Source organism: Suricata suricatta, chromosome 6 (genome assembly GCF_006229205.1).
Source record: "Suricata suricatta isolate VVHF042 chromosome 6, meerkat_22Aug2017_6uvM2_HiC, whole genome shotgun sequence".
Classification (NCBI taxonomy): Eukaryota; Metazoa; Chordata; class Mammalia; order Carnivora; family Herpestidae; genus Suricata; species Suricata suricatta.
Genome location: NC_043705.1, coordinates 74,862,448 through 74,886,613, shown reverse-complemented (window position 1 = coordinate 74,886,613; position 24,166 = coordinate 74,862,448). Strand labels below are relative to the sequence as shown.

The window sequence follows — 24,166 nt, the reverse complement described above, 5'->3', positions numbered from 1 at the left end:
TTTAATTTTGATGTTTATCATTTTTTTCCTATTATGATTTTGTTTTCAAGTTTAAGAATTCTTTGCCTAGTCCTAGATCCTAAAGAGTTTCTACTTTTTTTAATATCAAAAAGTGTTATAGTTTTTCATTTTTCCATTTATGTCTGTGACACATTTTGAATTTTGACTCTCTTTATATTTCCATTAGCATTGCATTTACTGTTTTTTCCTCCCTTTAATACTGCAAACATATAAGAAATGTATTTGTCACAGGATTAATTACTGGTTGTAAAGGGGAAAATACACAGCAGTCATTGGTTCAGAGAAATCCTGAAATCCCACTGGGAAGAGGTTATGCTTGTTCCTTGAGTAAACTTGCTTTTTGGGAGGGGCTCAGTGTTCTCTCTTGGTTTTTTTCTCATCTTTGGCTGTATTTGAAGATGGCAAATGGAGAATATACTCCTTGGGTGGTAGAATCTGTGTCACCCTGTTTCTTACCCATGAAATTTGGGACTAAGGGTTATTTTAATACTCATTCAGTCATAATCTCTCTGAGAGGAGGCTGGTGGTTCATTTGGTGGTGTAATGGTTTCAAAACTAGTTTCTTATCTAATCAATTCAGGTATATGTGCAAATAACCACACTCCTAGTTTTGTTGCAGATCTTATCTTCCTCAATCTCCTGCCTCTCTCTGAATTTAGGTAAGCCTGTCAGATTAATGTGAGAGTCATTCCAGTTAGGTACTTTTCTGTAGTCTATAATTTCCAGTTAAAAATATTTTCTTGGTACACACTAATCCATTTAATGATATCAACAATGGGGCCAGACCCTTGTTTTTATCCATTCCACAGTCTGTCTTAATTGATCTTTGTTGTTCACAGTGGCCTTGTGAATTTTATCTTTTATAGGAATTTGAATCCGAAGCAGTTGTCTCTTCCAACTCTAAAGTTCTAATCTTACAGTTCCCTTTCATCCCATCCAAAATACTTGGCAAAGATCCACTGGCCACCCACAATGTCTTTACTGTCAGTTATTTGGATTATTGGAAAAGGCAGAAAAGCAATGTTTTATAAAGCTCTGTAGGATATTAAAATATATTACTTAAAAAGAGTTTCAGCACAAGTTTGCACCCTTGTTCAGCATATCATCTGGCATAGGGTAGACAGCAGATATTTGTTGAATATGGAGAGGGACATCCAATAGTGCACAAGTGAACATACCACATGAAAGAGGGGAAAGGGAGGAAGGAACTGTTTCAGGGAGTTAATGAATAAACAAACGTACAGGATTTTTTAAAATTGAAATAATTCTGAGAATCTTGAATAAAACTAAATTGTTCATGGGGTCCTTAAGAATAATGTGAAAAACATCTTTCTTGAAAAATTATCTCTAACCATGCCATTTTCTTTTCATAAATTATATTTCCATTTTCTTCATTAATCTGGTCATGTTTACAATTTCAATTTTATAAAAGCAGTTAATAAATTGCTATAATAAAAGTACTTTATCTTTTGTCTGAATTTTTAAAATAGACTCAATGGTATTAAGAAGAGGACATAATAACTAAGTGTAAAATATTGGTTTTTGTTTTTGCTAAATATGACATTTTCCAGAATACAATTTTTGTCACAGAATTCTGGCTACTTCAAACAAGTATATTTTGCATTCCTAATATTATTTACTTTCATTTAAATTTCACTTATTACTGTTTTTAATCTATGATTTCTATCCATTCTTCTTCATATTAATCTGTTAAATTCTGACATTTTCTGCCATTATTTGGGTTTATGCTTACTTTTCTTTTGTCTGTTTTTATTACTATAATATTTAGAGCATATAAATTTTGTATTTGTCAGGTTTTAATTTTTATGGTATTAATTACCACTGTTACTACATTAGACTAAATTTTGGGGGGAATGCAGTGATCATAATTCATCTTTTTCAGTAGCTAAAATATTACCTACTCTGTCAATGTTTAATAAATTGAATTAACACCCAGGGGTTTTTTTTTGCTGTGAAATGTAATTGAATCTTCTTATAGTAACCCTTGTTTTTACAAATTCATAAAGACCTGTAGCATATAAGTTGTACTGGATATTCTTCATTTGTCCATCCAGACCCTGGAGAGATAGAAACTAAGTGAATATGCTAATCTTCAGAGGCAAGGTTGGCTCCATTACCCAAACAAGTTTCAGAGACTGAGTTGACATATATGAGTGGGAAAATTATAAGTCTCATGGGAAGAAACCCAATCTGAGTCCATACTGTAGGGCTTCACAACCGTTAAACCAATTCCCATACGTAGTCTAGTTTACAGACACAGAGTTCATTACTGAGAGGGAGCCTAGATCTCTTTGAAGAGCTGTACAACAAAGCCAGGAGTATGTGATGCTTCTCTTAAATCCATCCTAACCCCTTTTATCCAGTGTTGAGGGGGAAGGGTAGTATTCATTCACACTCACTGGAAGTGTTTGGATAATGGCTCTGAACTGATCTGATTTCTGGAGTTCTAGAATAGTGCCATGGTCCACTGTTAAGAATGGAACTTAATAGGGACACCTGGGTGAGCGTCTGGCTTCAGCTCAGGTTATGATCTCACAGTTCGTGGGTTTGAGCCCCACATCAGGCTCTGTGATGACAGCTAGCGCAGAGCCTGGAGCTTGTCTTCAGATTCTGTGTCTCCCTCTTTCTGTGACCCTTCCCTGCTCATGCTGTCTTTCTCTCAAAAGTAAATAAAACATTTTAATGGAACTTAATAGAGGTCCAATAATAGACTTTGTCCAAAACTGCTCTATACTCATCCTATAATTTTCCCTAGTCTTAGGATGTAGAAACGGAATAGATATACTAGCTTGTAGAATCCCCACATTGGTTACTTGACCTGTGGATTGAGAGATCTTACTGTAGGAAGAAATAGTTAGAAGCCCTTGAATGAGATAGTTAACCATAATAATAAAGTTCCTTAAGGGGATTTTGGAGTTTAGTGATGCTATCAAAGAAAGATTTGGAAGATATAGGTGTGGTGATTCCTACTTTTTTCATGAATTTGATGTAAATGTAGGGTAAAGTCATGTAAAATGGCTACAGATCATTGTAAACCGAATACTAATTATAACTTAATTTTATTTTTAATACTTTATAATCATAAAGTAAACATAATACTAATTATAGCCATCTTTCCAGATTTGATACCTTTTCTGGAACAAATCAACATAGACCCTGACATCTTATATATAGCTATTGATCTGGCAAATATTTCCTTTCACTTTTTACTTGCAAAGATAATCAAGATATCTTGCTTTTCTGTGGAGGAACAAGAGTACACCACCATTCTCTTATATGAGTACTACATATGTTGTCTTGCTTTTTGATATAATATGGTTTGGAGAAGTGGTTCTGAGTTGAGGCCAATTTTCTATTTCTGGAAACATTTTTGATTGTTATGACTGAATTGGAGGGTGCTGCTGGCACTTACTGGGTAGAGTTCAGGGACGCCAATAGGCATCATACAAAGCCTACAGGAGAGCCCCTGCCACAATAAGGAGTTATCTAGCACCAGATATCAGTAGTGCCAAGGTGATGAAACTCTGGTCTGGAGGTACCGTGATCATATTCCTATCCCATAGAATGTCATGCTGAACTTTATATTGATGGAAATCTAATTGGACTTGGTTAGTTGAAGTATTTTAGAAACCTTAGTAAAGTATATGTATGTTAGGGCGCCTGGGTGGCTCAGTCGGTTAAGCCTCCGACTTCGGCTCAGGTCAGATCTCATATTTGTGGGTTCAAGCCCCGTGTCAGGCTCTGTGCTGACAGCTAGCTCAGAGCCTGGAGCCTGCTTCTGGTTCTGTATCTCCTTCTCTCTCCACCCCTCCCCTTCTCATGCTCTGTCTCTTTCTGTATCAAAAATAAATAAAACATTAAAAAATTAAAAAAAAAAGTATATGTATGTTAGAGAAAAACCACAGAAATATCTGCAGCCTATCATGGCAGTATGGGCTGGGCCACGCTGTGGTGTCTGCTTTGCACTTGGCTCATTCTGTGCTTGAATAGCTGTTGGTATACTTTTAGGGATTTGGGAAACCTCACCTACCTTATTTGTGTACATTAATCTAATGTGTTGTATTAGGTAATGTCTAAGGTTGCTAGAATTGAGGAGGAATTTGAACAAGGTAAAGTTCTTACAGTACATACAGGTGTTGTTTTTAGCAGACAGGGAGGATGTAGGGAGCCTCTAACAGGCCTCCACAGTGAGGCCTCCAGGTTTTTGTAGAAAGACCACACTTTTGTCTGCTTACAGCGTTCTCCATTTGAAAAGCAACTCTTGGGGTGCTTGGGTGGTGGCTCAGGTCATTAAGTTTCCAATTCTTGGTTTCAGCATAGGTCATTGTCTCATGGTTCATGAAACTGAGCTCTGCATTGGGCTCTGCACTGACAGCGCGGAGCCTGCTTGGTATTCTCTCTCTCTCTCTCTCTCTCTCTCTCTCTCTCTCTCTCTCTCTCTCTGTCTCCCACAAAACAAATAAACATTAAGAAAAAAAGAAACTCTTGGTCTGCTACTAGATGCTGGCATGTTAGACATAAACATGATTATGACCTGAACTCCCCATGATGAGGTATGTGTTGTCTACTGTAACAAATCATAAAATTAGATATTGAGTCAGTATTTGTTATTAAATGAAATGGTAGACACAAGTAGGTTTGGAAAGCACAAGTAACCACCATATAGGTAGGCATCTCAGATTTGTATTCTACTTGTTTTTATTAACTTGTATGTAAATGTAAAGATATTTTTGCTACTTGTTAATGCTCACTTAAGGATATCCTTAAGTGAGGAAGAGATTCTCAGTCAGGAAGAAAAGATGGTCTGTAGAGTGAATGTCACTCTGTCTTGTGGAATTGTCCCATGTAGTAATTGGCCATAATGGTATAAGCATGGATTCAAAGACATGCCTTTCCATCATCAAGACTGGTCTAGCTACCCCCACTGCAGACTGATTGCCTGATTTACCAACTGTAGGTTCCAGTCCCAAGATCTTCTGGTATGCCATTATTCCCCAGAGCAACCAGTATACCCAAAGGTGGTTAAGATCTGTCTCTCCTTGTTGCAAATTATCTGCCTGATGTAATTATATATTCTAGATATGAACTTCTTTTCACTGCCCTCAGTGCTTCTATCAACACTTAAAATTGTTTGACGTACAAAATACCTTATTCATTATTATTACATTCTACACATCATCACTTCTGACCAAGAAACCTATTTGCAGCAAAAGAAGTGTGGTAGGAAACTCCTGCTCGTGAAATTCATGAGTGTGCATTCCCGTGTACCTTAAACCCAGAAACCACTGACTTGCTGGAATGGTGTCCATTGTGTTATAATTTGCAGAATAAAATTTTCTTGCCTAGTGAACATGGTATATGTTCACTGAACTCTCTGTTCAGAAATAAGGCAGAAACCATTGTTTTGCTGGATCCTTGATAGCCAGAATGCATAGGGTAAGGACCTAAGGAGTGGCCAAGGACAGTGACTCTTTCTACTGTAAAAAATCTGTTTATGCAATTTTTGCTTTCTGCCTTCGACTCATGGAGTCCTAGTCCCCAAAGAATGAATGCTTCTATCAGACAACACAGTCATTATTTCTTTAAGGTTAGAGCTGAGAAACTATGCTAGTTATATGTTTATCTATTTATATTAAATAATCAACAAGATGAGAAAATGGTCACTGAACTGGCAGAAATGATAGGTCCTAGTTACTAAGGGGAAAGGAAATTGGGTTGTTTCTATACAGTGTCCAAAAAAATGTATTTTGGACTGAGAGAATTCAGTTGGGTAGCTCTCAACACTCTCACACCCAAAAGTACTTGTTAGAAGGATGACTATGGCAAGCAAACAGATAACACAGCTGAAGACTTGTAGATGCTATGTACTATCTCAGGCACTTAGGTACAGGAAGGAAGTAAAAGGAACACAGCCTGGATGATAGGAAAGGAAGGGATGTTTGTCATCTCAGGCTTTCTGACCAGCTATACAAGGAAGAACTATAGATCTTGTTAATTATCTTATTGCCCGTGTTTTTCTCTGACACCTTGAATAAAGACCACTGGTGATGATCAACATTTCAGTGTTGATTTCAGGTGGGTGAATAACTGGATTGGGATTACCCCAGGCTGATATTTTGCTGATATGTTTTTGTGAATTTCTTGTGTTGGAGATAATGTTTTTCATCTTAACAAAGATAAAAATGGATGCTAAGAAACCAAAAAAAAAAAAAAAAGGATGGACAGTGGTGCATATTTTTTGTTTTTTGAGATCTGTCATTCATTTTATCACCCTGTTTAAGAGAACAAGCTTCATGGATTTTATTGCCTTGGCACTTTTGCCGCCTGGCTTCTAGTTTCATTTAGCCAGTATGAGTTTGTGTATTGGAAAAAAAGAGTTGTAGTGCTTATTTTTCTGGTGTGTTCCCCACGAGAGTATTTATATGTATTTATTCTGAGAGAGAGAGAGAGAGAGAGAGAGCGTGAGCAGGGGAGGGGCAGAAAGACACACACACACACACACACACACACACACACAGAATCCAAACCAGGCTCCAGGCTCTGAGTGTCTTCACAGAGCCTGATGTGGGGCTTGAACTTACGAACCATGAGATCATGACCTGAGCTGAAGTTGGATGCTTAACCTACTGAGCCACCCAGGTGCCCCAGAATTTTGTATAATTTAAAGTCAATATTTTTATTTTAAGACATTTCAAATTTCTTGGTAAAAATTATACAAGGATTTTCTAATGTTTTAGAAAGGTTTCATGCATTTTGGTCATTCTTATTAGATTCATAGTGTGTTGGATTCTATTTTTCTTATCTTGGAGTGGGTTGGTTGATGGTCATTTAGGTCAGGGGTTAGTATTTTAGAGAAGATTAAGTAGATTGTAAGAATTTATGTTAAAAGTTTCTGTTTTTATTTTATCTTGATAGAAACCCTTATAGAAATATTTTGAATTTATATCCCAAGTGATTTATGTAGGCAGTTAATTGTACTTTATGTCACTGTTAAACATGAGATGAATCTGTTAAGATTTAAGGCTTTTAAGTCTTAGAGATTTTGGAAGCAGTTAATCTAGTCTTAATTTTTTTCTTCTGTAAAATGTGGAAAGTAAGAGTACTTCCTCCACACAATGTTTCTGGGGATTAGATAATACATGATAGGGAAGGATCTTGCATAAGATTACCACTCAGTAAATATAACTTATGGCTATTAACATAAATAAAGATCAAATATAAGTAAAGCATGACAAACAAGAACCTGGTGAGTCATACACACAGTTAAAACTTCAGGGTTCATAGTCACTGAATAAAGAAAATTAGTAAATGAAGAAAAAGAGTTTCCTTTGGCCAACTCAGGGGAAAACTTTCAATAAGAAGTGGAATTTGAACTGGGCTTGAACAATGGGTATGATTTCAGGAGGAAAAGCATATGGTGTGGTCATTTTCGGCAAGGAATATAATGTTGAATGATTTTTATGTTTTAAACTTGATGACTAGAAAATAGATGTTATAAACAGATTTTGGAAAATCAGGCAGAGAAGTGTTTTTTTGAGAATGATGATGAATTTTGATTTTGACATATGAGGTAGAAATTTGGCATTAGAAATACAGTTCTAGACATAAGAGATACTGGAAGGTTAAAATTGAGATTTGGAGTCATCTTCTCAGTTTCTACATTTGTGATCATGAGTGTTCATTTCAAAGGAGAGGGATATTCAGTAAGACGGTGAAAGGCAAAATCCTAAATCTTGGCAATAGGAGTCATTAAGTGATCACTGATAAAAATAACTCAGTAAGTTATACAAGTGTTAAATCGAAAAAAATTTAATTACTTAAGGTTCTTTTGTTTTGCTTGACCCCTTTGTCATACTTGAAACCAGCATTTTTCAAAAGTGTGTTTTATAAGCATATTCTGTGAGATACACATTAATGGAGAAAAAAGTAACAAATATATGACATGTTGTGAATAACCTTATCATATTATGTACAAGTGCATGCTGATTACTCTCTAAGAGGGGGTGTAATAATAGAGTATTTCCCTCACTGATTTGACTATGGAAGGCATTGGTTCATGGAAGTTGTCAGAAGCTTATGGTTCCATAAATTATACTTGGGAAATCTTGCTTTATGACTCTCTAGGTGATGGTTCAACTTATTAAATGGTAGCTCAGAGATCATGGAGAATACACTGGGGGACAGAAGATTATAATCAGGGTATTGGGATATGTTAGAAAAATCTAACTATACATAGCATGTGACTTAGGGCTTCAGTTTCCTCATTTATAAAATGATTAAAGAAAGTTATAAAGGTTAGGTTAGGAAGTATATGTGAAATCTTTGAGTATGAGAAGCACTCTAAAATATAACTATATAGTGTTTTTTTCCTCTTGAGCAATATAATCTGTGTTCATTAGAATATATTTTATTTTTTTTAAAGCTTATTTATTTTGAGAGAGACTGTGTATGCAAGTGGAGGAGAGGCAGAGAGAGAGAGAGAGAGAGAGAGAGAATCCCAAGCAGGCTTTCCACTGTCAGCATGGAGTCTGACGTGGGGCTTGATCTCATGAACTGTGAACTGTGAGATCATGACCTGAACCAAAATCCAAAGTTGAACACTTAACCAACTAAGCCACCTACGTACTCCTAGCATATATTTCATTTTAGAGAAAGGTCTCTATGCTTTTAAAGAAAGGTTTTTGAAAGACTGGTGGCAGGATTAGTGAAAAGAGGTTGTAGGAGAGGCATGTGGGAATGAGCTACACTCTAGGCCAGATTCTGGTTAGAGACTTGGGCCTGGGCAGTTTTAAACAAAAGCAACAGTTCTTTCTCCTTCTTCACAGCAGTGGCTGGGAGATGGGAAGGGAAGCTGGGGGAGAAAACCACAATCATTCCATGGGAAGGGAGAAAGAGAGTCTGTTTTTGATTCAAGTCAGCCACCTCAAATTACCTGGTGCAGACAATTAGGCAGATCGGGTTCCCTAGTAAACTGTTTCTTCTCAGGAGGCATGGGCACCGCCTGAAAATTAAAAAACAAACAAACAAACAAAAAACCCCAAATATGACTTGGGGAGTGAAATCTCATCTGAAACTGCAGCATCCTGCCCTACCCCTGGCAGCAGGATGGGCCCAGAAGAAAACATGGTTTCTTAACTTCAAGGTTTGGAAGGTAAATAAATGCCTGAAGACAGCAGGCTCTGAGCCTCTGAGTGGGGATGAAGGTTGGGCTGAGCTTAATATTTAACTTACACATACCTTGGTATGTAGGTTTTCTTTTTCATTTTTTGTGCCTTTAGCTTTGGCACATGTTAGTGGGCAGGAGTGGACACTGGTTTGTCATTTAAATGAAATTCTAAGCCTTCGTTTTATTGGGAGCACTCCCTATGTTTATACATAGCGTAGGCGCTCCCTCTTGTGGTGCATTGTTAAATCCCATGCTTTTAAATTCGCATTGGAAGTTTTTTGTCAGATGTTTTCATTTCTCAATAGACGTTGAAACTCTAGCTTCAAGTAGTTACCTCAACTCATAATACTGCAGAGTTCACATAATAGATAAACCTAGCTATTTTTAAAGCTATTTTATTACAAGTGAAATTTAATAAATTATTTAATATTTTATGATGCAGTGGTCTTCAGATCGGCATGGCTTCTCAGAAGCAGTGTTTCTTGGTAGGCTGAAATGTACTCTCTAGTAGTTTTTGGTTTTGTTTTTTTCAGGAAAGGTTAATTCTTTGAGATTTGAAGTATGTTTAAATATTTGTCTTTTGTCTTTATATTTTAATGATAGTTTGAATATAAAATTTGTGAGTCACATTATTTTTCACTGATTACTTTCTGTAATCATTCCTTTGCTTTATGAGATTGATGTTGCTCTATAGAAGTCTGATGCCAGCCAAGTTTATATTTCAAGTCAAATATGTCTTCTTGGGACTCATAGTGCTATTCTTTCTTTTGCCAATTTTGATGTACTTTTACTTGTATGGTAGTTTTCATTTTTGTTTCATGCCTTTTTTGAGTTCTTTCAGCCCATTTTCCCCCTTCATCACATTTATGAGCTTATTAAATCCCTGTTTTCAGGGGTGACTGAGTGGCTCAGTCATTTAAGCATCTGACTTTGACTCAGGTCATGATGTCACAGTTCCTGAGCTCGAGCCCTGTGTCTGGCTGTGTGCCGACAGCTCAGAGCCTGGAGACTGCTTCCGATTGTCTCCCTTTCTGTTGTTCCCCCACTTGCACTCTGTCTCTCTCTGTTTCTCAAAAATAAAGATTTTTTTAAAAATTAAAAAAATAAGCAATTCTTGTCATCACGTTCAAAGCATGGCAATATGGTAATTTTTGAATCTATATCTTAGTAACTTTTTCCTGGATACTATTTTGCCATGTTATTTGTTTTTCCTCTTTTTTTTTATTATTTACCTTTGAATCAGGCAAATTATTCCTTAGCTAACCTTGTGTGAGATGTTTGTATTGGTTTTCTATTACTGTATAACATACTATGCAAACTTAATTTGAAACAGCATAAGTATATTATCTTACTGTCTCCATGGGTCCAGAGTTTGGCACAGCTCAGCTGGGTTCTCTGCTCAGTCTCAAACTCAGGGTGTCAGCTGACTGCCTTATCACTTGAGGCTCTAGAGGAGAGTCCTTTTTACGCTCATTAAACTGTTGAGGTCTTTTCAATATTAGTTTTTCTTTCCCATTCAGAGAGTCCTATGTAACAGTTCTCGCAAGGCTGGTGTAGTGGTCATGAACTCTTTTAGTTTTTGTTTTTCTGGGAATCTGTATCACTCCTATTCTGAATGACAGCCTTGCTGGATAAAGTATTCTTGGCTGCATGCTTTTACCACTCAGTACGTTGAATATATCACATCACTCCCTTCAGACCTGCCAAGTTTCTGTTGATAGGTCTGCTACTAACCTCATTTGTCTTTCCTTGTAAGGTAGGTAAGGTAGAGATTTCTTTTCCCTTGTTGCTTTTAGATTTTTTCCCTTAAAAGTCCGTATTTTGCAGATTTACTACATATATCTTGGTGTTGGCCTGCTTTGTTTTATTTTAATGTGAGGTCTCTCTGCTTGGATTTGGATGCCTGTTTCCTTCCCCAGATTAAGGAAATGTCCGGGTATAATTTGCTCAAATAAACTTTCTGCTCTCTTCTTTTTTTCTCTCTTTGTTTGGGACTCCTAAGATAGGAATGTTATTATACTTTATGGAGTTGCCGAGTTCTCTGAGTCTACATTCATGATCTAATATTTTTCTTTTCCTCTTGTTTTTAACTTCATTATTTTCTGTAATTTTATCTTCTGTATCACTTAATTCATTCCTCTGCTTCTCCTATCCTGTGAATATTACATCCAGTTGACTTTGCATCTTGGTTATAACATTTTTTGTTTAGGCTTGATGAGTTTTTAGGTCTTTTATTTCTTCAGTAAGGGACTCTCTGGTGTCTCCTATCCTTTTCTCAAGCCCAGTTAGTATCTTTATGATTGTTGTTTTAAATTCTGGATCAGGCATATTACATATATATATATATATATATATATATATATATATATACACACACACACACATATATATATTAATGTTTTTATATGAGAGTGAAAGAATGAGTGGGGAGGGGCAAAGAGAGTTAGAGGATCTGAAGTGGGCTCTGCACTAACAGCCGAGAGCCTGAAGTGGGGCTCAGACTCATAAACCATGAGATCATGACCTGAGCCAAAGTTGGATATTCAGCTACCCAGGCACCCCTACATATATCTGTTTTGATTAGATCCATGGCTGTGATCTTTTCTTGTTCTTTCTTTTGGGATGAACTCCTGCATCTTGGCATTTTGTCCAGGTCTCTGTCTTCTCTGTGTTAGGAAAGCCTGCTGTGTTTCCTGCTCTTTAGAAAAATGGATTTATGAGTGTGCCTGGGTGACTCACTCGGTTAAGTGGCCGACTTCAGCTCAGGTCTCGTGGTTCGTGGGTTCGAGCCCCGCATCAGGCTCTGTGCTGACAGTTCAGAGCCTGGAGCCTGCTTCCGATTCTGTGTCTCCCTCTCTCTCTGACACTCCCTCGCTCATGCTCTGTTTGTCAGTGTCTCAATAATAAATAAAACATTTAAAAAATTAAAAAAGAGAAAAATGATTTTATAAAGAATTTGTATTCTGTCAGGGCCTGGTGCTTCAAGAAGGGTCTCTTGTGTGCGCTATGTGCACTCCTCTGCTGTGTTTTGTCTGGTCTTTTTTAGGGCAGTCTTCTGCAGCGTTTTCCTTGCCTGCAGTGGGAAGCACTTGGATCTTGTGCTGAGTGTGGCAGGTCTTAACAAGGTATGCTCTGTCTGGTCTGCTTGCTAAAAGAGGCTGTATCCTATTTCCACCAGAGCTGGAACCATGTAGCACTCTGTCGTCTGATTTGGTGTGTATGTGTGGGGAGTTTTGTGCTGGTCTTCTGGGGGGAAGGGCTCTGTTCTGATTCTCAGGCACATTTGCCTGAGTGATGAAGCACCTGCAGAGTGCAGAGGTGTGGGCGTTGGTGTAGTGGCTGAGGCCTTCGCTGTTGGTGCTGTTTGGTCCCATAAAGTCAGTCCATGCTGATGGGTGGGTGAGAAAAATGGTGCCAGCCCTCTCCTTCCTCCCCAGGGAGGGAAGCTTGCTTCCCCCATTGTCCAGGAAGCCTTCACAGAAGAGCAAACATTCTCTCCTCATGTCTCCCAGGCTTCCCTCAAATCCCTACTTTCCCCTTGTCTATGTTTGGGATGTCTGCTTTCCCAGCAGTGCAGCGCATCTGTGTTTTATCTCAGGCACACTGAGTGTCAAAACTCCAAACTTTAGGGACCCAGCATGGCGTGGACCTGTGCTGGTCCCTCAGGGATGTTTGCTACACTGGGGAGAGGGCCAGTTTGTCCCACAAGTGCAGTCACGCCAACAGGCAGGGGCGTGGAGTTTAAAACACAGCAAAAAACCCTCAGAGTCCAGGTTTGCCGCCCTTAGCAGATGTCTCTTCCCCTGTGCTAAGGAATGGGACAGTGCAGTGGAGCCTGCTGGCTCTTTTGTTCCATGAAAGGTAATGACATTTCTCTCAGATATTCTTCAAGAAGGAAAAACTGCCTTCTCACAGAGTGTCCAGGGGATCCTCAGATTGCGCCGTCCACTCCTAGGCCTCTGCCATCTTCTACAGGATCACATCCTTGTTTGCTGGGCTCCACACCCGACAGTGAAGACTTATAAAACTACAGATTTTGAGCTCTGCTGGTTGAAAAAACTCACAATAATCAGCCCCTCTAATTTTCCTAGTCCATGCTTTTAGGGAAGTGTTTTTCTTGTGCTATCCCCTGTTCACTGCTTTACCTTTACCCCCCACCAATCTCTCTGTGTCTCTCCTTTCTCCGTGATCAAAACTCCCCTTCCTTCCCTAGCACCAGCGATCCTTTTCTATCCTAAATCACACCTCCACACCTTCTGCCTTCTACAGTGTAGCCTCTTCTTTCCCTCTAGTTGGGCAGTTTAGTGTCTCAGTCTGTCGATAGATTTCCTGGGTGTTCAGAGTGATTAGATGTGTATCTAGCTGTGTTTGAGGGATGAGGCAAACCACTTACTACTCTGCCATCTTATCCTCACCTCCCCAGGCTGGATTCTTTCACTTAGCAGTACGCACTTAAGATTCATCCATGCCTTTCTGTGGCTTAGTGTGTCATTTCTTTTTGTCAATTCTAAGAAAAGCAATAGAAATAAATTATTCAGAAATAGTAAGAGTAGCATATTGGATATAGTAGTATTCATAAATAGATCTTTGGCCTTGTTTATTTGGGTAAAATGATGAAAGAAGATCTTAACTATTAAAGAGTCTTTTATGCAGTACTGTGAAATGGGTCATATCTGGGCTGAGATATTGATATCTCAAAGCTTAGACAGCTGAAGTAATTACAAGAGATTTGAGCCAGAGAAAGACTGCAAAGATTAGTGACATAAAACTGAGTGTCTTGAATTAAAAATGCTCTTTGGTTAATCCAACATAATGCTGCATCCCTGTCTTTTCCCACTAAACTATAATACATATGAATTAAAAATACAATGGAAAAATACAAAAACATGACTTTAAATTTTGTGAGCCTACTTATACCCACAGGTTTTTTTCAACAAATACAGTACTGGGAGATGTATTTTCTCTTCCTTATGACTTTTTTTTTTAAACATTATTGACTTTTGAGAGAGAGAGAGAGAGAGACAGACAGACAGACAGACAGAGTATGAGCAGGGGCAGGGCTGAGAGAGAGGGAGACACAGAATTCGAAGCATGCTCCAGGCCTGCTGTCAGCACAGAGCCTGATGCGGGTCTCGAACCCATGAACCATGAGATCATGACCTGAGCCGAAGTCAGTGCTTAACTGAGTCACCCAGGCACCCCTCCTTATGACTTTCTTAACATTTTCTTTTCTCTAGCTTACTTTACTGTAAGACTATAGTATATAATACATGTAACATACAAAATATGTGTTAATTAACTGTTTATCAGTAAGAGTTCTCGTCAAAAGCATGCTATTAGTAAACTTTTGGGAAGTCAAAAGTTATACATCGATTTTTAACTGTGTAGGATTTGGTGTTCCAACCACTGCATTGTTCTCTGGTCAACTGTAAAATGTTAGAATAAGATCATGTTACTTTGTATGTTACCTTGGAGAAGGGAAGACTTTTATGAGTCAAATATCAGGACCTGTGAAGTAAATTTGAAACATTCACAGAAAAAATATGTAAGTGACTAATAAAATAAAAATTGAATTGAAAAAATGTGTGATTTTTTAACCAGTGAGATTGGTAGTAATTTAATTTTATTATGGAAAGTGTTACTGTGTTGATTGCTTATTTGTTTAAATTTTTGATAAGATAGTTGGTGATATCAAAATAGAAATATTTATACACTTTGACTTAGCAGTTCCACTTTTTGGAAACTACTACAGATAGGCTTGCATAAATATGCCAAGGAAGTGGTAAAGGTACTTACCACAACGTGTTTGTAATGACCTAAGTATATGTACAATATAACAATATGTGTTATTTTTTAAAATATTTATTTTTGAAAGAGAGCATGCATGAGCGGGAGAGGATGGAGAGAGAGGGAGACAGAGGATCTGTAGCAGGCTCTGTGCTGACAGCAGACAGCGTGATGTGGGGCTTGAACTCAAGACCGGTGAGATCATGACCTGAGCTGATGACCCGACACTTAACTGAATGAGCCACTCAAGCACTCCAATATATATTATGTTATTAATTATTAAGTATAAATTGTGGATTAAGTAAATACATTAGAAGACATTTATGCTGTGGAATGTTATGGCAGTACCAACAAAGAAATTTAAATACAGTTAAATTTCAAAGATGTCCAGGACGTAAGTGAAAACTGGAAGTTGTTGAGTATAGAAGTATATGTTTAGTATGACTATACTTGTGTAATAAATGGTAAATGGATATAAAACATGTGAATGTGTGAGAAAATGTCTGAAGAAAATAAAAGGAACTGTTAACAGTAACTCCCTCTGAGTTACATGGAAGAGCATAAAGTGGAGGCAGGCAGGGGAAGGCAGATTTTGTCTCTCTTGATCTTCTGTGCTATTTAAAATTTAGGTAAACAAACATGTTGAAATTTCATGTAATTACTTCCTTTGGAAAAAAACACCAAAACCCCAGAGAATACTTACATAGTCAAAGTACCTACCAGATTCCTAGAAAAATATATTTACATATCATAAAAAAGAAATAGAAAAAATAATACATTAAAAAATACCTGTAAGTATGTTCGATTCTGCAATGCAATAAATAATAATACATTATTCTTAATCTGACCTACTACCTCCGGGAAAGTGAGTATTGAAACCACAAATCATAGTTCAAATATCTGACATGGTAAGGGAGATAACACAAATAATGCAGATTTAGTCCAGTTATAGAAACAAATTATCTGCCCAGATATACATAAATCTCTTATAATCTGAATATGTACAAAATTATTAGGTATATTTTAAATTAAAAAAAGTATTTTATGCAAGGGCACCTGAGTGGCTCCATCAGTTGACATCTGATTCTTGATTTTGGCTTGGGTCTTGATCCCAGAGTTATGGGATCAAGCTCCATGATCAGGTTCAAAGCTGAGCATAGAGCCTGCTTAAGATTCTCTCTCTTTCTTCCTCTGCTCCTTTCTCCACTTGTGTGCATATTCTGTCTCTCAAATATAAATAAATAAAATATTTTATATATAAAATTTGCATCTGAAAATTTGATGGCTATGAATCAGTTAAAGAATCTTCAGGATTGGTGGTTGGGGGAGATGGTTGTCTCACATCATTCAGGAAGTAATCTTGATTTGATATTAAGGAAATGAAAATAGAATTAGCTAAGGCCATTGTTAAAATGCAGATTCTGAGATAGTACACCAGATTCTAAGGGAAAAGGCTGGGAATATATATATATCCCTTCTCTCTCTAAATAAACACTCAATATATATATATATATATATTGAGTGTTTATTTAGAGAGAGAAGGGAGAGAGAGAGAGTATGTGTGGTTGAGAGGGGAAGGGGCAGAGAGAGGAGAGAGACCAAGCAGACTCTACACTCAATGGGGAGCTCATTGCAAAGTTGGCCCCCATGACTGTGAGGTCATGATCTGAGCCTAAATCAAGAGCCAGATGCTTAATGGACTGAAACATCCAGGTCTCCTGGGCAGGGAATATATTTTTAACAAGCATCTTTGCTCATTAATATTATCTGATGAGTTTAGTAAAAGTAGATATACTATAATATCCACTCTTAAGATGTGATTTTTTTAAGAGATTTTAATCAAATCTTAAAGATAAGCATTTTTCCTTTGATGATATTCAGAAGAATATCCTCTAGAGCCATATTTTCTTCAAAAAATAAGTTTAATAAAATAGTTTGAGCTACAATAAAGAATTAGGCAGAACTTCAAATATTATGGCTTTGTCATAAACCTTGAGATATTACTGTTTTAACCTATAACATATGTATACTTTTCATATGTGTTTAAGGTATTGTGATGAATTCATTATGGTGCTCATACTGTATTTATGACTTGGAAAGAAAAATAAAGGCTAGGTTTTTGGATTATTTTTGTTTGTTTCTTTTTCTTAATCTGAAAACTCTTTCCCTGGCACCACAAGCTTCAATTGTGTTTACCTTGATTTACCTCAAAATTTGTGAATTGTGATTGTTAAAGTAATGTTTCTCAGTTTTGTTCTATATTTTCTATATTTTTGGGGCACCTGGGTGGCTCGGTCGGTTAAGCGTCTGACTTTGGCTCTGGTCATGATCTCACGTTCGTGGGTTCAAGCTCTGCACTGGGCTCTTTGCTGACAGCTCAGAGCCTGGAGCCTGCTTCGGATTCTGTGTTTCTCTCTCTCTCTCTGCGCCTCCCCCATTCATGCTCTGTTTCTCTCTGTCTCAATAATAAACATAAAAAAATTTATTTTCTTTATGTTGTAACATGATAATATTTTATACATGTTCTTTAGTAATATATGTATTTAAAAAACAATTTAATTAAAGTTAAGTGATTGAAAGAAATTAAGATGGTTATGTTGGGTAAGTCTGATTTATAAAGAGAGATATTTAAATTATTAGCTAAATTTCTATAAATTCACAATTTAATTTTTTACCCCAAAGATACTTGCTCAACCACAAGGAGTAGAGCCAGTTGCAGCACTTCAAGTTCTTCACTTTCTAACTACTTGTATGTGTTCATCTTGGGACAACTATTGCTGGGAACAGGAGGAACTCCTCTTTATACCCTGGGAACGGCTTTTATTGATGATTCTGTGCCCACACACAAGTCTTCTCTTTACATAGGTAAGTTTCCCTATAAGATAAATGTTTCAGTAGCATTTCATTTTATTGCTTTTTAAGTTGATAAGTAAAAGCATAATATATGCTTATCAAAAGTTGTAATTTCATAGGTGTTTCTCTTAGATTTCTGCTAAATATTAGATAGACCAGTATTACTCTTTTTGATTGTTTATTGACATGTGTGCCTTCAGTTGAATGTGGTTATGAGTTTTGTTGAAATCCGCTCTCTATCCTGTTCCGGGCATGCCAGCCTTCCTAGAACTGCCATCCAAGCAATAGGCTGTTTTGATTGCTTGAATTCCAGGTTAATTTACACAGGGTAGGGAGATTGAGTTAGCCATTCTACCTGATTTGCTACAACCTGTATGGACTTGATTAGAGTCAGTAGAAGAAACCATAAGATGATACCCAGAACTCTGTGGAGTTTTCATTTCAGACTAATCCTTTTTATGTACGGCTCAGTTCTAGGTTGGTGGCATGGGAGGAGGTGTGGAATCTAATTTTTGGTAGTGTAAGTTTCTCTTAAATTCCTTCAGTAATATTCTTGCAAGGTAGAGCTTACTAGGCTATTTGTGGCCTTATATCAGATTAATGTGTTTCACATTTTATCTGATCAGTTTTCATTTTATCAGTTTATTAGTCTAATATATGGGGCTGCCTTAGCTTTCAATCTGCTATAACAGAATACCATACACTGGTTGGCTTCTAAACAAAGGAAATTTATTTCTCATGGCCCTCAAGCCTGGGAAGTCTAAGATCAGAGTACCTACAGATTCAGTATCTGGTGAGGCCCACTTCCTGGTTTAGAGACAGCCATCTTTTTCCTATGTCCTCACATGGCATACAGATAAGAAAGGGCTTTCTGGGCATCTTAGAAGGGCACTAATCTAATTTGTGAAGACTCCACTCTGGTGATATAATCAGTTTCCAAGATCTCACCTCCTACCATCACACTGGAAACCTACATCCTAGGTTTCAACATAGGAATTTTGAGGGGACACAGACATTCAATGTATAACAAGACCTTATTGCTGTAGTCACTGGAAGTCAAGTATGTTCAAAACAGTCCTGATAGAGGCTACTAAATTTACTTAGGCTCTTCCTTAATATGAAAACCACTACACTTCTAATTGTTTTCTCTGCTTGTTTTGTCTTGGTCTCTCTGCAAAGTCTCATTGTCTCTCTCTACAAGTTACAGCTGGTCTGTACAGCTTCTCTTTAATTTACTGATTAGTAATGCTTTTATTTCAATTAGTTAGTAAGATGCATTTCACTTTCCCAGTTTAACAGATTTCCTTTCTGAAGTCCTCTTCTGATCACTAATTCTTGTAAAACAATTTTCATCTTCATATGTTAGTAACACACAAAATTAGGAAGTTTTTAAAAAATTAAATGTGGTAGTTGGAGTGGAGATCCGCAGGACTGTCCTAGATTTGATATATCTCTGGGAGGACTTGCTGGACTTAGCTATGATTTATTACAGCAAAGGGATGCCAAAGAAAATCAGCAAAAGGGAATGTATAGACAAAAACCAGGTACAAGCCTCCAAGATTGAGCTTCCTCCTAGTGGAACCATACAGTTCAAAATTAATTCAGCCAGCAAGGAGTTTGAAATGTTATCTACCAATTAAGTTCATTAGAGATTTCATACCCAAGGATTTTATTGAGTGTTGATCATAGGCCCCTTTGTCTTGCATATATTAAAATTGTAGACTCTCAAAAGGAATACAAGTGGTTGGCAAAATCATATTGTTTATACAGTATAGGCACAGTGAGTCAAGTCCCCTTGTTGGTTAGGGAATGGTGGCATACCTCTGGACAGTTAAATAAATTCCAAATGACTGCCAAGGGCCAGCCATGCAAGCAGGTCTTTCTAAAGTTAACAGTCACAGACCTACTATGTTAACTCTTTCTTATTCTGTAGGAATTCATCAAATGGTAATTTTTAAAAAATGTTTTTTATTTATTTTTGAGAGACAGAGAGAGACAGTGTGAGCAGGGTGGGGGGGTCAGAGAGAGAGGGAGAACAGAATCCAAAGCAGACTCCAGGCTCCGAGCTACCTGTCAGCACAGAGCCCAACGCGGAGCTTGAACCCACGAACTGTGAGATCATGACCTGAGCCGAAGCCGGACGCTCAACCGACTGAGCCACCCAGGTGCCCCCAAAAGGTAATTTTTGAGAACAAAGGAAAACAACAAAAGTAACAAAACTGGGAAACACATTTTAATTTTATCTCTTTCATTTAAAGAAGATAGGAATAGCACCCGGGTGGCTCAGTCAGTTAAGCATCCGACTTTGGCTCAGGTCATGTTCTCAAGGTTCATGGGTTTGAGTCCTGTGTTGGGCTCTGTGCTGACAGCTAGCTTAGAGCCTGGAGCCTCTCTTTAGGTTCTGTGTCACCCTCTCTATTACCCTCCCATGCTCTCTATCTCTCTCTTTCAAAAATAAATTTAAAAAACATTAAAAAGTTTAAAATAGTATCTATTATTGGTAGATAAATATTAAAAAATGTTTTATGAAACATATTTTATACATAACTAGGCAAAAAGGGGCAAAAAAAAGAAACTCCAGTCAAAATTTGCTGACTTTTAGAGTGAATTAAAAAAAGTAGTTAATGTAACATCTCAATCCTTACAATCTTTTCCTTACAATTTGTGAGCAAGTCTACTTCTAACTTACCCTTACGTTTAGAGTATAGCCTCCAAGGTGCCAACATAAATAGAGGGTAGAGGAAGTTAATAACTCCCAAGTTCTCTGATTTCCCTCTTCCCCAGAGACTGGCTGACCCCCAGTGTCTCTTATAGAAGCAGCAAATATACATAGGAAAAAAATCAGTCCCAATTTTTTAAATGTCTCTCTTCAGAATCTTGACTCTGGTCCTTCAGAATTCTTGTTTTAAGATCATCTTGCATGGCCTCTACTTTGGAGACTTGGTCAAAGTCCCTTTTTTTTTTTTTTTTTTTTTTTTTTGCCATTGACACAGGCTTAGCTTTGGATATGTTATATTTTGTTCTTTTGTGTATGCGAATGAGAATCTCAGCAGTTAATAAAAACTTCAGGGGCACTGGGGTGGCTCAGTTGGTTGAGCGTCTGACCTCGGCTCAAGTCATGATCTCGCAGTTCATGGGTTCGAGCCCCGCATCAGGCTCTGTGCTGGCAGCTCAAAGCCTGGAGCCTGCTTCTGATCCTGTATGTCCCTCTCTTTCTGCCCCTCCTCTGCTCATGATCTGTCTCTCCCCATCTCTCAAAAATAAATAAATGTTAAAAAATTTTTTTTTAATTCAGAAGGTGGTACCATATGAAGATACTAATATATGCATATTTTGGCAAAAATTTAAATGTTATATATGGCAAAAATTTAAGTATCTGAGAGAAATAAGGTCATTTTAATTCTGCTGCAAGTTAAAGTGGAAGATTCACTAAGTGCAGGAGTTTAATGGCTTACCTTTATGACACAGACTAATGATCAGATCCAGGTTTTAAAATCAACTGCTTTGGTGCAAAATACAGATGCTTTTGGAGTGTCTACAGAGTGGAAAAGGCTTCTTATTTCACACTATTTCCTTCCATAAGAATTGTAAACAGTAACTAATATCACCGTCCACAAATGGTGGTGGTAGATGCACTACCTCTGCCATCAAGTAACATTATGTGGCTTTCCATGAATCTATAGTTGTTAGATTTATTGCAATATTATTAGTCTAACAACTTATACATTGAATTAAATAGTGTATATTTAAAATATGTTTTATAGTTATTTATGTATTTAAAAAATATTTTTAAGCTCTTTGACTCGACAAGTGGTACATTCAAATTGTTTTTTTTACTGAAAATATGTATAATTTTGATGTAATTCTAATCATTTCGTAGTTTTTCTACTATAAAATATTTGTCTTCACTTTTATAAGCTATTCAAAGCAGTATTCACTATTCGAAGCACAGCTGTACAGTTGACCATTTTCAATGTGTTTTTTTCTTCTAGGAATTGGCTATTCTATGTCCATATTAGGCCCTGCTATCGGCTATGTGTTAGGAGGACAGCTGCTAAGCATGTACATTGATGTGGGCATGGGAGAAAGGCAAGGCGGCATCTCTTTTTCTTTTATATGTTTATTTTAAATGTTATCATTCGAGAACATTTTCAAAGTATTTCCTCAGATAGCATGAGAGATTTTTCAGGAAACAAAACTGAATACACATAATATTTTTATAATACTTTATCTTTACATCATCAATTAATGCTGTACCACCCTTTAGTATAATGCATTTATAATAAGGATGCTTAATGTGTGAAAATTTTCAAAATAAACCTCCAAAACTTCATGCATTGCTCAGGAACAAGAATGTAATAAAAATTAGTTGTGCTTATAGTAGATTTAGCTGGATGTAGATAGCCTGAAATGTCTCAAAAGTCCATGATTCTCAAACTAAGTGCTGTAGTAGCTTTGATACAGTCACGGGAATTATAATTGTATGGTTTCAGTTGTGGCCATAGAGGATAATAATAGGTAATATATATTTATCCCATACTATTTTGTGTGTACGTTTGTTTTACATACCACTTCATTTAATTCTCTTAATAATCCTATAAGGTAGCTGATATACAGAGGTCGGTAAGTGGCTAAGACATAAATCCAGGTAGATCTTTTGACTCCCAAATCTCCCTGGTAAGCACTGAGTTAACTTTTCTTTTTCTGAAATATAGAGAAGTTAGTAACCTGTGGGGAGGCCATATTTTCTCATTTTACCACCAGGAAGTAAAACTGCACAATCCTTTTTGTGATTGTGAGTAATGAGTAGAGAATGTGGTCATGGATGTGTGATTTGCTCTTTGAGCTGTTAGTCCCAGGTTAATTTTTAGAGACTGTATAAAAAGGTGTGCAGAGGAAGTCCTTGAAACAGAGAGCTGGGTTTTTAAGAAAGGTTTTTAATTTTAATGGAAAATTACATGAGTTGTAGGAATAGTATGTCTGGGAGAGAAATCTATCTATTTTCTAATATATATGTATGGGGCTTGAACTCATGACTTTGAGGGCAAGGTCTGAGCTGAGATCAAGAGTTGAACCTTCAATTGACTGAGCCATCCAGAAGCCCCAGAAATATCTTGATCTAAAACTATGGGAGCTGTTATAAAACACTTAATAAATTCCTGTAAGAAGATCTTTACAGTCAGAGAAAGACAAATACTATATGTTTTCATATATATGTGGAATCTAAAAAAACGTACAAACAAACAAAAGTCCATAGATACAGGGAACAAATTTGTGGCTACTATTTGGATATGTTATATGTTATATAGGGGATGGATGAAATGGGTAAAGGGAGTCAAAAGGTGCAAGCTTCCAGTTATAAAATAAATAAGTCATGGGATGTAATACACAACATGGTGACTATAGTTAGAACTACTGGACTGAATATTTGAAAGTTGCTAATACAGTAAATCTTGTAAGTTCTCAAAACAAAAACACTTCTGCAGCTATATGTGGTGACAGATGTTAAGTAGACTTACACTTTATAATGTATAGTACTATTACATTATATTGTATACCTGAAAGTATAATATTATATGTCAATTATACATCAAAAATAAATAAATAAAATAAAATAATTTTATGTGTAAGTGAATGCTTTAATTAAAGCACAGTGTATGTGCTCTTAACACAAATCAGTGATTTGCTATAAGATGTATTCAATATAGTAGAGAAGAAAACTTTAGCCAAGTTAGGTAAAGAATGTTTAGAAATTCTATGTATGCTTTCAGATATTTAGCATACATGTATTTACTATTAAATATTTTACACTTTTATATCATATTGCCATTTTGAAATACTTTGTAAACCATTTTATAGTTCTCACTTATGCCTGCTTTCTGTTGTGTGATTCATCACAATGACTCTACTTAAAATGTTGAATATTATAATAATATTCCCCTATATGTACACACTTGAATTACAATATATATAATTATCATAACTACATTTTAATGAACAAGGCAAAGTTGACTTTTACATTTGTTTTTTTGTCATATAGCATAGATATTACTGAAGATGATCCACGATGGCTGGGGGCATGGTGGATTGGATTTCTTCTGTGTTGGCTCTTTGCTTGGTCTTTGATAATTCCTTTTTTATGCTTCCCAAAACATTTACCAGGTAATCATTTTCTTGTTTTTTCTTTTTTTTTAATAGTTTATTGTCAAATTGGTTTCCATACAACGCCCAGTGCTCTTCCCCACAAGTGCCCTCCTCCATCACCACCACCTCTTTTCCCCTCTCCCCCTTTCCCTTCAACCCTCAGTTCATTTTCAG

General features: G+C 36.8%; 1 protein-coding gene across 1 annotated transcript in view; it reads left to right on the top strand.

The window, feature by feature from the left end:
- SLCO4C1 (solute carrier organic anion transporter family member 4C1) overlaps nucleotides 1–24,166 on the top strand; it is a 64,949-nt gene that overhangs the window by 13,519 nt on the left and 27,264 nt on the right. Inside the window, exons 3-5 of the mRNA XM_029942647.1 lie at nucleotides 17,678–17,860; nucleotides 21,841–21,937; nucleotides 23,889–24,010. Coding sequence (XP_029798507.1) covers nucleotides 17,678–17,860; nucleotides 21,841–21,937; nucleotides 23,889–24,010 — 402 coding nt within the window. The remainder of the gene's footprint in view (nucleotides 1–17,677; nucleotides 17,861–21,840; nucleotides 21,938–23,888; nucleotides 24,011–24,166) is intronic.